Source organism: Cyprinodon variegatus, unplaced genomic scaffold, assembly GCF_000732505.1.
Source record: "Cyprinodon variegatus isolate N-32 unplaced genomic scaffold, C_variegatus-1.0 Scaffold498, whole genome shotgun sequence".
Taxonomy (NCBI): domain Eukaryota; kingdom Metazoa; phylum Chordata; class Actinopteri; order Cyprinodontiformes; family Cyprinodontidae; genus Cyprinodon; species Cyprinodon variegatus.
The window spans coordinates 625,617-636,300 of NW_015150951.1; the positions used below are offsets into that span (position 1 = coordinate 625,617).

Sequence of the window (10,684 nt, forward strand, 5' to 3'; positions counted from 1 at the left end):
TCATTAACAGCAGAGGTGGTGACAACGCAGAGGCGCCGCATTCACATAGAATTCCTATACAAACTGCACAAATGAAGCAGCAAGTGGTGAACTGCACATGGTGGGAGCGTTAATACTCCTCCCTCACCTCTTGATACTATATAGAGCTGAGGTGTTGTCAAACTGCAGCACCACATGGAGAGAGCGGAGCGGAGATCTCTGAAGTTCAAACAAGCTGAACTTTTCTATAAAATCACAACACGGCAGCCAATCCGGGACTGGAAAATTAAAAAAAGGTACATATAAAGAATTCTGTCAAGAGGTCTTTAGTTGGCTTTAAAAAAAAATGTTTTACTTTAGTCCTAGGAGTGCTTGTCCTCTCTCACCTCCAGCACAGAGCCCAGTCTGTCACTGCCCACTGCCCAGCATCAGTGCTTTCAGCGGGGGTAGATTTATAAGGAAGTCCCGCCGAATCCGACACAATCAGAGCTGCGTCTGGATGAACCAAAGTGGTCTCTTTTTTTTTTAGAGAGATTTTGGGGCTTATCCAAAAGTTGATCTCCACATGCGATTGAAAAGTTGTTCATAGAAAACTATTTAGCATTAGTCTGTGATGTTAAATTTCACCTGTGCTTTTATTGAGGCACAAACAATCAGTTTAGCCACTAAAAAGGTAAACATGCCAACCTTTATGTTCAGTACCAGCATAAGAATGACATGTGATGTTATGTGTAACTTTATATCAGGAAATGAACACAGCAGTTACGTCTGCTGGGAGGGCAACGTTTAGGTCGTAATTGAAAATAATTAATAATCCATTAAACTAGATCGATATAAACAAAAGTTTTACCTGCACAAATGAAGTAGCTCCTAAAAAGTAGGCTAGATCATTTTGATTCAATTCGTAGCTTAATGGGGGGGATAGTTGACTTTTTGCTGACCTAGAAAATAATCTTTAATGTCTCTTAAACAAAAGCAGCACATGTGATCTTTTTTATTTATTTTTTTTCATTTTTACAAATGACCATTTTAAAATTCACAAACTTGCACTGAAGAAGCAATCATCATTCAGTCTATTTGCTGAGTTTTTTTCACGTCAATGGGTTGTCAGCTTCACACAGATGAAGCTCCTCCTATTTGATGATGCTTCCAGGACGTAAACACAGTGCATCTAAAATGCAGAGTGGTGAACTACCTGCGGGGCTTGCAGAAATCACTGCCTTCACGGCATGCTGTGTGAATGCACCATTAGAGCTTCTAAATTAATAACAGTACATAAATAAAATAGAGTTAAATAAAGAGTGTTCCAATTCTACCGCTAACTCTTAAACATGGTTGTTTTCTATCCACCATTAAAACTGTGCTGTAAAGGGATCTGCTGTCTTAATGAATGTAGTGTCTTGATGTTTAAACATCCATTTGTGTTTTAAATCCACTCAGGTCTGGTTGGAACTCTGACTTTCATAAACATTTTGATCATTCATCTTCATCTGGAGGCTCATACACACTTCTGGAAGTTTGAAATTAGGTCTGAATAAGTGAAAAGATGTTTCTTCATATANGGCTCATACACACTTCTGGAAGTTTGAAATTAGGTCTGAATAAGTGAAAAGATGTTTCTTCATATATGCTCCAATATAAACTATAAAGGTCAGCAACAGCTGAAGAGGGACTGTGTGAAAAAGGGAATGCCTTTTATATAAACCATAGGGATTTGATGTTGCTTCAGTTTGCAGGTTAGAACTCTTTTAATGATAAATGTATTGGTTAGTGCTTAGCTATATTTGCAATAGCTTTATTCACAATCATTTAACTTAGTTAAACCTTTATAACCTTTTCTCCTAATATTGAAAAATTTTGCTTAGTTGAGCCCAAGATTTAGTCCTTAATTTTCCTTTCTTAAAAAAGCTAAATATCTCTTAGAAATAGACTCAATCCTTATCAGGAAGAGAATTAGCCTGAGGTTTGTGTTTTATTAATTTTTATTAAATTTCCCATTAATATATTACTTGTAGTCATGACTTTGGAGCAGTTAGAGCATAGATGGACATAATCATGGTACTGTTACTGTAAGGTTAAAAAAAATATATGTAAAAAATGGACCCAAAAATGTATGTAGAAATCTCAAAACATATAATTGTTAAGATTTTCCTTTCCTTTTGGTTATTTTCGGTGCTTCTTTAAACAAACAAGTATAAACCTGTTATTGTGCTTTAACTTGTGTGTAATTTGTTCTCACACCTGTTTGCTTCACAAATCTAACCCTGTGCACTGCTGAGTGTTCACTGTCTGTCTGTTTGTTTGTCTGTCTGTGTGTGTGACAGTAGGGGAGGAGGTGGAGAATGACAGGACATCTCCCCCTGCTACCTCCCCTACAAAAGGCCCAGCAGCCAGCCACCCCCCTGACTCAGGTGAGGCTTGGCAGAGCACTCTGTGTGTCTTGCTTGGCTTCCGCTCTGCTTTCCTGACCCACAGCTTGCTTCAAGTTTTCTCTCATTGACTCGTATATCTGAGCTCAACTTCTGGCCTCTCATTAACGCTGTCCTCCTTCTGCAGAGCAGATACTGACTAACATTTCTACACAGAATGGGAAACAAACAACAAAAGTCAAGGAAATCGTAGTACATGTAGTTTTTGTATGGATCCTTTCCAGACAAAAAAATTACTAAATTAGGAAGGATGCAATCATGTTCAATACAAGAGAATACATTAAACGTAAATAGATTTTAGTGCTGCAGCTGATAAGAACAAAACATCAGTTGAAAAGAAAGCAACATTTTAAGGTCTTTAAACTGGACAAATGATTCTCAGAACACTAATTCAGGATCTCCAGGCTTTTCCAGTCTTAAACCTCTGCTCTAGTTTAATAAATAAGACTGCATGTTCTACCTTTTTCAGTAGCTTTAACAAAAGGTAGCTCTGTTTTAGCTGGAAACTATGATACAAGCTCCAAAGCCTATCTTGGTTTGAAGTGAATGAACGACGGGCATGTGTTTCCTCCAGCAAAGGTCTGATCTTCATGTGGTGGTGGTGCTGGGATGCATGAGCATTAAGTGGGTGTGTTGTGGATCATCTTCCATTTAAATGGACTTTTAACTGGCTGCTTTAAAAACACTATGCCCATTGAAACTATCGCAGAGATATTCTGTGCTGCGGTCTCACTGAGTCTAAGTGTGGTTTACTCTGTAAAGCCAATCACATTTAGGAATGGGAAACACTTGTTTTATAAAATATACTGTAATATATCATTGTAGCCAAACAGTTAACGGTCTAAAAAAGAAAGTTGATCTTGATTAATTTCTCGATTTACCCATGTTTATATTAAATAGGCATTGCTATGAAGAAAGACAACAGAATTCCAACAGTTTGCAGTCAGTTTAAGCCTTGACATTTTTTTTACTTTGAATTCAATCAGGAAAATCTGAATTTTCTAACTAGCCTATAGCCGTTCAAAGGTAAAAGAAATCACGTCGACGGCACGTAGGTCAGCTTTTATATGCATGCCAATCAGAATGTCAGAAAGCAAAAATTGCCCCTCTTAGTCGGATTATAAATTCATCCTGAACTTGTCGAATCCAATCAAAGTATTGTGACATTATTATTCTGAAACGTTGTTTATATCAGATGACCTATATCTATGTAAAATGTACTGATTTCTCTTCTTCCCCAGCTCTCTTGGAAGGTTAAAGAAGCATTTTATACAACTACAGTATCCCACATCATCCGATTCATTGCATCATACATGTTTGCAGATGAGGAGACATCCATGGCTCCAGCCTTATCAAAGTATTACACTTTGTTCTTAGATCAAGGAGACCACTCTGATTCCATTCCCAAATCTTAGCCACATACATAATAAAGATGACTTTTTAATCCTAACTGTCCTAATTAGATAAAATTACATGGGAAAACATTACTTCTGACACACAACAGGCAGATATTAGTAGGAATTTATCAGACTTACACATCAGCATTAAGATAATCCTAACAATGTAAAACAATGAGCCTAAATCCATTCACCCATTTCAGATATAGATCCAATCCCAATACACACCCTAGGCCTACATTTTAGCCCTCCCTCTAAACTTTGCACATTCCCGAGAATGTAGTGGCAGCCAGCTGTAGTCCCCTCTGGAGCTAAGGAACCCCAGTGGGAGATCAGAGGAGCCAGCCTTGAATCAGCGCACCAATGCAGGAGTGGAAGGCTGCAGCTTACAGGTGCTATCTCAGGAAGAGAGTGGAGAAACACAGTAGTAGCCTGCCTGGGGAGCAGCGCCACCTGGGAGAGGCTGCAGCTGACTGGGGCTAGCTATAGAGGTTAACTGCAAAGGATTGAAGGAGCACAGCAGACGATCAGGAGAAGTAGAAGAATTACTGCGGAGCATCAGCATAGCCTGCCAGGTAGTCAGAGGGGTGAAGAGAGGGAAGGGTGTCCGTGCTGGAGGTAGGAGACCAAACAGTCGTCTAGAGTTACATTAAAGTGTTTTTTTTTTTTAAAGGCACCTAAAATGTCTTCAGAGCCTTCATCTTTTGTCAACAATATTTTCTCTATCTTCTACTTGATAAAAAAAAAGTGCATGGCACTGTGTAATCCTGTCCTTTGGTTTTGTAATTTACCTATTTATTACAGTAGAACCACTTTTAAAGTCAAATCATACCTGATAAAGGAAAATGATAACTAACCAAACTCAAATTAATCCCCCTTTTATCTTTTTAGTCTTATCTCGTCTCTTATGGTGGCATGCATCATGTATGTGTATACGTTAATACTCAGTCGGTTATGTACCCTAGTGTCAACCATGAAGGAAGGGGTGTCCCAATTCCTGAGGAAGATAATGGAACTGTTGTGGCTTCAATTTAAGTGTGGGTGGTTAGTGGGTGAGGGCTAGTGGTTGTACTGGGACTGGGCCAAAACAAAAAACCCAACCAAATAATTTTGAGTGTATGTGTACATTTAAGTTCATGGAATATATCATTTTTCATCAAATAATTTTATTGTATTTAAAGATCATAAAAAAAATAAAAGGTGTAACAAAAAACTTTTTTTTTAAAAAAGGTCAAGTTTCCTCTGAGCACACATCTACTCTCCATCCCAGATCATTGGCTCTCTCAATTAGAAGAACATTAGAAGAAAGAGTAAAAAGTATTTTTTTTTATCCAAATCTTGTTTTGAAAACAAATTCAGCAAAGTTGTTTGTTGTATAATCTCTGGAAAAGGACATTTCAAACATAATTAAAAGCATATAATGAATATGACATTCTTCTCCATAATGACTGCATGTAAACTGCTGACTGTACGTCAGAAAGCATTTGGAAACACACATCCTTTAGGCGAGCATGTTCATATTTCAGACATTTCCAGCATGAACCCCTGCAGCAGCTATGAGCTTAATCCTCCGTTAAACACCTGCTTACTGTCTGATTCTTTTCTTGCTTCCTTTTCAACCATTTCTGCAGTAATGGAAGTACAGAGCGACTCTCCAGACATTCAGAACGGAGGAGATGACGAGAAGAGGGTGACAAAAGAACTGGAGGAAGGGATGAAGGCGCTTTCAACCAACGACACCTCGTCCACTCCTGCTCCCCCAACAATCAAACCATTGGGCGGCACTCCTGAGGGCTCGCCCTGCAAGTCTCCGTCCAAGAAGAAAAAGAAGTTCAAGCCACCATCATTCCTTAAAAAGAGCAAGAAGCAGAAAGAGAAAGTAGAGACCTGAGATGGTCGCTCAAACTAGTCAGACCTCAGTGAAGTGCTACGGGGGATCATATGTGACAGAGCAGGAGATGAAACCACATCACAACCATTCAGAGCCATTTCAGTCTCAAACCCAGACACGGTATGTTAGAGTACCACCGCTAGCCACTGAATTTGATGTTTGTGGTGATTTATCGAGTAAAAGTTAGAGATGCTCCTGTAATTATTTGCCCTAATGATTTGATCCAAGTCACCCACTCAGTCTGTGATCACTCACACGGTTTCTGTACTCATCATGTCTGCAGAATAAGTTTGGTAATTCACTTCACTGTACAGGAGTTCAACCATATTTCTTCTTCAAAGCAGGCCTTCAGTTTGGGTCCTGTATAAGTGACACTTATGTTTTTCTTACTATACACGTTGGAAGGTAAAGTCATGTATAGCACTTAACATAGGTAGATCGGTGTTCTTGCACGTCTTATTCTTTCATATACATCTCACTTCTGGTTTGATTTATGGGGTAGATGTTACAGGTATAGTCTGTGAGGACATTTGTAACATACCAAAAAATCTCCAACAAGCTGCTAATTGTACTCTGAGCAAATGTAGCAGCAAAAAAAAAAAAAAAATTGGCGAGCTTCAAGCTAAACCTGCAACCGACTCTTTTTTTGTCAACCACCATGGAAAACGCCTTATAAAAACGATTGTTCGTCGATGCAATCCGAATATTCTTAGTGTAATTACAATTCTTTTCCTCTTTAGTTGTCAGTCATACCACCCACACACACACACATTACCTTTCTACGATAAATCATTTAGAAACAGCTGTTTCTCAAACTGCTGATCTTGATGCTGGCTCATTGGTTTGAATTGATTTTATATCAGAATGTTCATGTAAGTGTTGCAAGGTTGCAATGTATCAGTCATTAAAGGTCCAATTATGTTTCAAGTCCACACAGCAGTGTCTCTGTCTTTATACCTAATTATCTTGTATTTGAAATGCAGTGTGCTCCACTGTGCCTTATTTATAGCTCCTGGACAGCTTCACGAAAAGACAATTGACATGTTTTCAACAAACTTCATGAACATGGAGCTCATGGTTCTAATAATTCTATTTTCCAAAATATCTTGATATAAATAACCTTGAGCTAACTGTAACATATTTTGAAGTCAACAATGCTGCTTTTGCAGTATTTACACCAGTTTACTTTTACAAATTATTTTACTATACTACCACAAACCTTACTATGCTATAAGTAAGAAAGTAAAGTGATAGCTGGCCCTTTTTAATAGAATGTCTACCTATTTACAAATAAGCATTGGTTTGGGTTATTTTAAATTACACTACAATAAAGTTTTTAGCAGGAATAGTCACATACGAATCGTTAAGGTCCACAATTATTTTTAAAGATTTCAAAGGCCTGTTTATAAGAATGTAAGTTACAGGTTCACTCTGTCAAGTCCCACACATGACATGCTGTTGTATTCAAAATAAATCAACCATATCAGGAATCAGCAAAGAACATAATAGTTTAACAAAAATCAGCCCACCTCTGCAATAAAATCTCATTTGTTTAAAATTTGTACATTCCATGCAACAATAAATGAGCACTCAGCATGGTTGCCTTTTGTGTTTAGAAGAGGAAATTTGCACATTTATTTTTATCTCTGAATTAAAAGAAAAATTCCCTTTAAATTGTCATAAAAGTTGTAACTCCCCTACATGAACCATAGCAGCCGACAAAGCATTTGCGAAAATTTAAAACTTGCAATCTGTAAGGTAAGTATTTCATCTTGATTTTGGTGGGGAAAAAAACAGATTTTTAATGTTATAGAAAACTCTACGAAACATTACAATAATAAGGATAAAAAAAAAAACAACAACAACACACTGATCATGGGGATAACCCAGTGCTTGCAGATTCCTCTTAATCAGCTTCCCGTTCAGGTGGCCACATAGCAGCAGAAATGGATTCCATGTGTAACCCTCATTAAAATGTGGCATAAAGTTAAACAAGTTTGAAAGTTATAGTGATTGATTTAATGAAAACATTTTTCATCAGAGTTCATTAAAACACTATTATAACAATCAGTTTTTGCTGAAGATTAAAAGTATGTTGACAGAAAATATATGTGGCTGTCCCTTAAGAAACTGGAGACGTTAGATGCAGCACTTCAGGTACCCTGCAGCACCGATCTGAGGGAGAGACCAGAGGAGGAATCGAAGAAATCAAGAAGCAGTAATTACACAGGAAAAGTTAACATAGTTAAAAACAAACATTTTCCTGGTTTTTAGGAATTCATGAAAACTAGGCCACACCTGTCTTGGTGAATTTGGTGTTTATTGTCCTGTATTTTCATGTGTTATAATTATTTTTCTAGGAGAGCTAAAGATAAAAGTACGGTTCTTATGAATAAATTATCTGTTATTAGTTGTTTACCCTTTAATATCAAGGGTTTATGAGAAATGAGAATGTTATAAAATGCTGTATTCTGTGTAAAATGAAAGATACATGCGGGGGAAAAAAATACCAGCTGTGCTACTGCCATCAACACCCTTGTTTATGGATGCTGGAGATCGGCCTGTTTTCCAGTCGTGTTCCATGACTGTGACTGGCTGGATGTGCTCTCTTCATCCTCTGACATGGGAGCTGGCTCGGAGCTCGTCTGCCTGGCTGTGTGTTTCCTGGACGGGGCCGCCTTTTACAGCTGCTTTTTGTATCTCTGCTTCTGTCTCCTTGAACCCCAGTCGGCCTCGGCAGATGGCCGCTCACACTGAGGCTGGTTCTGCTGGAGGTTTCTTCCTGTTAAAGGGAGTTTTTCCTCTCCACTGTTGCTACAAGCATGCTTAGAGTGAGGGATTGTATTTGAGTCAATAGGTTGATGCAATCAACTGGTTTTCCTTAGATAGAAAACTTTGGATCAATTTGACTGTATGATCTGGTTGAACTATAAAGTGCCTTGAGATGACATGTGTTGTGAATTGGCACTATATAAATAAACTGAATTGAAATTAATTGAAAGGGAGCCTTAGTTCAAAGGTACTTCTCCACCGTCATTATGAGTTAATAAAAAAACTTTTGTAGTAACATTTATACTAATTTGAGGATTTCCAAAGAGATTTATTGTATTTATAAACTGTTAGGCAGGTCAGGTTTATTTTCTTGGTTCTCAGACATGTCCTTGCTCTGTTGGAGCAAGGATTGGTCTGCTGCATGCCAGCAGGCATATATAAGGACGGGATTCAAGATGGCGAGCCAGACCCTTCATCTTCAACTCCTCTTCTCCATCGTATCAGTGAGGAAACCATCTGTAAATGAATTGAACTGAAAACCTTCATTGAACTTGAACTTTTGAACACAAATTTGGATTTGAACTCATATTCAAAGAATCATGCTTTTGTTCATCCATTGAGTTAATACGTTGAATATCATTTGGAAAATGTTCTATTTTGATTCGTTTGGATTATTAATATTCTTGTCTGTAATGTAAAGAAGGTTAATACAAGGAACATAGGGATCCCAAAATAGGTGCAACCTAGGATAAAGATACTAGTTTCACTTTATGTAGATTATCTTTGCTAAAATAAATTAGGTAAACTAAAAAGAGAAAAAGAAAAGTGAAACACTCCTTTTTTAGTTGTTATAACCATCTCTTTATTTAGGACCTGCAGGGTATTATTTGGTTTTGTACTGTTTTTATTTATGTGTTCGTCATTTGGTAAATTGGTGTTATTATTCTTGCTCCCAACTCCTTAGAACCTGGTCCAGTGGTGCCATAAAAGTGTTACACATGAAGTTAAACTAATAGAGAAATGCTGCTGCACCCCACATTGCAGTAATAACCAATTAAAAATCCAAAAATGATACTTTACTGTGTCCGAAATACACACTATTCAATGACTCATGCATTAATAACATATAATATCATCCTATATATTCGGTAAATATGTATACTGTTATACTGTGTAGGCTGTGTATATTGACACATGCCTCATATCCAGCAGCGCCTGGACTCAACCCAACAGCAGCATCTTGTTGCGCTGCTGCTGCTCGAGATGGAAAAATTGAAGTTTTGTTGCTGGACGTGCCGAATCAACCAATCAGAGAAACTGATCTGGGAGCTGACAGCGAGAGAGAGACATCGCTGATGATACACATATACAGAGCGCTGTGATCGCTCCTCTGAAACAGTTTATTGACGCCTAAATTAACTTAACCTGCCGACAGAATATGTTTGCTTTTAATATCCTGGTGCCTGCAGTTTGGATTATTTAGATGAAAAACACCTACCCACCAGAGGCTGCTGTTGAATTAAGTTTTCAGGTGGACTTTCTCACTTAAAAACATATTAAAACTACTTTATTCCCACCGATCACAGCAAATATAGCTGCAAGGCAAAGAAAGGAAAGGATAGCTCCGCCCAACGGGCGTCAGACACACTTTTGCACGGCGCAGGCAGAGCAGCAAAGCTGCTTCAGCCGAGCGTCAGAACTAACTGGTACAATCTAAACTGCAGGCACCAGGATAATAAAAGCGAACAATTCTCCCGGCAGATTTCTGCATTTTAAGTTAATTTAGGCGTCAATAAACTGTTTCAGAGGAGTGATCATAGCGCTCTGTGTCATCAGCGATGTGTCTGTCTCACTGCCAGCTACCAGGTTTGATTAATACTTTGTATTAAATACACCTTGCAGCTATATTTGCTGTGATCAGTGGGAATACAGTAGTTTTAATATGTTTTTAAGTGAGAAAATCCACCTGAAAACTTAATCATTGCAGTCAGTTCATCCAGATTATCATCCTGCCTTCTAATACCGGTACTATTTCTGTCGGAGGCGCTCAGACCCCCACATACAGTACCAGTGGTGCGCCGACAGTAGGAATCCCTTCAACAGCAGCCTCTGGCCGGGTCGCCACCTCGCGGTTCACCGCGCTTCAGCTGCTGCTTCAGCTGCGTGTCAGAACTAACTGGTACAATCTAAACTGCAGGCACCAGGATAATAAAAGC

The 10,684-nt window shown here is 38.4% G+C and overlaps 1 protein-coding gene across 7 annotated transcripts in view; it reads left to right on the forward strand.

The window, feature by feature from the left end:
• Positions 1–6,642, forward strand: part of add2 (adducin 2) — a 29,997-nt gene extending 23,355 nt beyond the window's left edge. For 2 of the 7 annotated variants that reach the window (XM_015390423.1, XM_015390424.1), the window contains exons 14-15: positions 2,307–2,390; positions 5,437–6,641. In XM_015390423.1, coding sequence (XP_015245909.1) covers positions 2,307–2,390; positions 5,437–5,696 — 344 coding nt within the window. In that variant the 3' untranslated portion in view covers positions 5,697–6,641. Of the gene's footprint in view, positions 1–2,303; positions 2,391–5,436 lie in introns of all 7 variants that reach the window. The other 5 variants (XM_015390418.1, XM_015390422.1, XM_015390421.1 and 2 more) reach the window with 3 other exon arrangements.
• Positions 6,643–10,684: the final 4,042 nt, after the last annotated feature.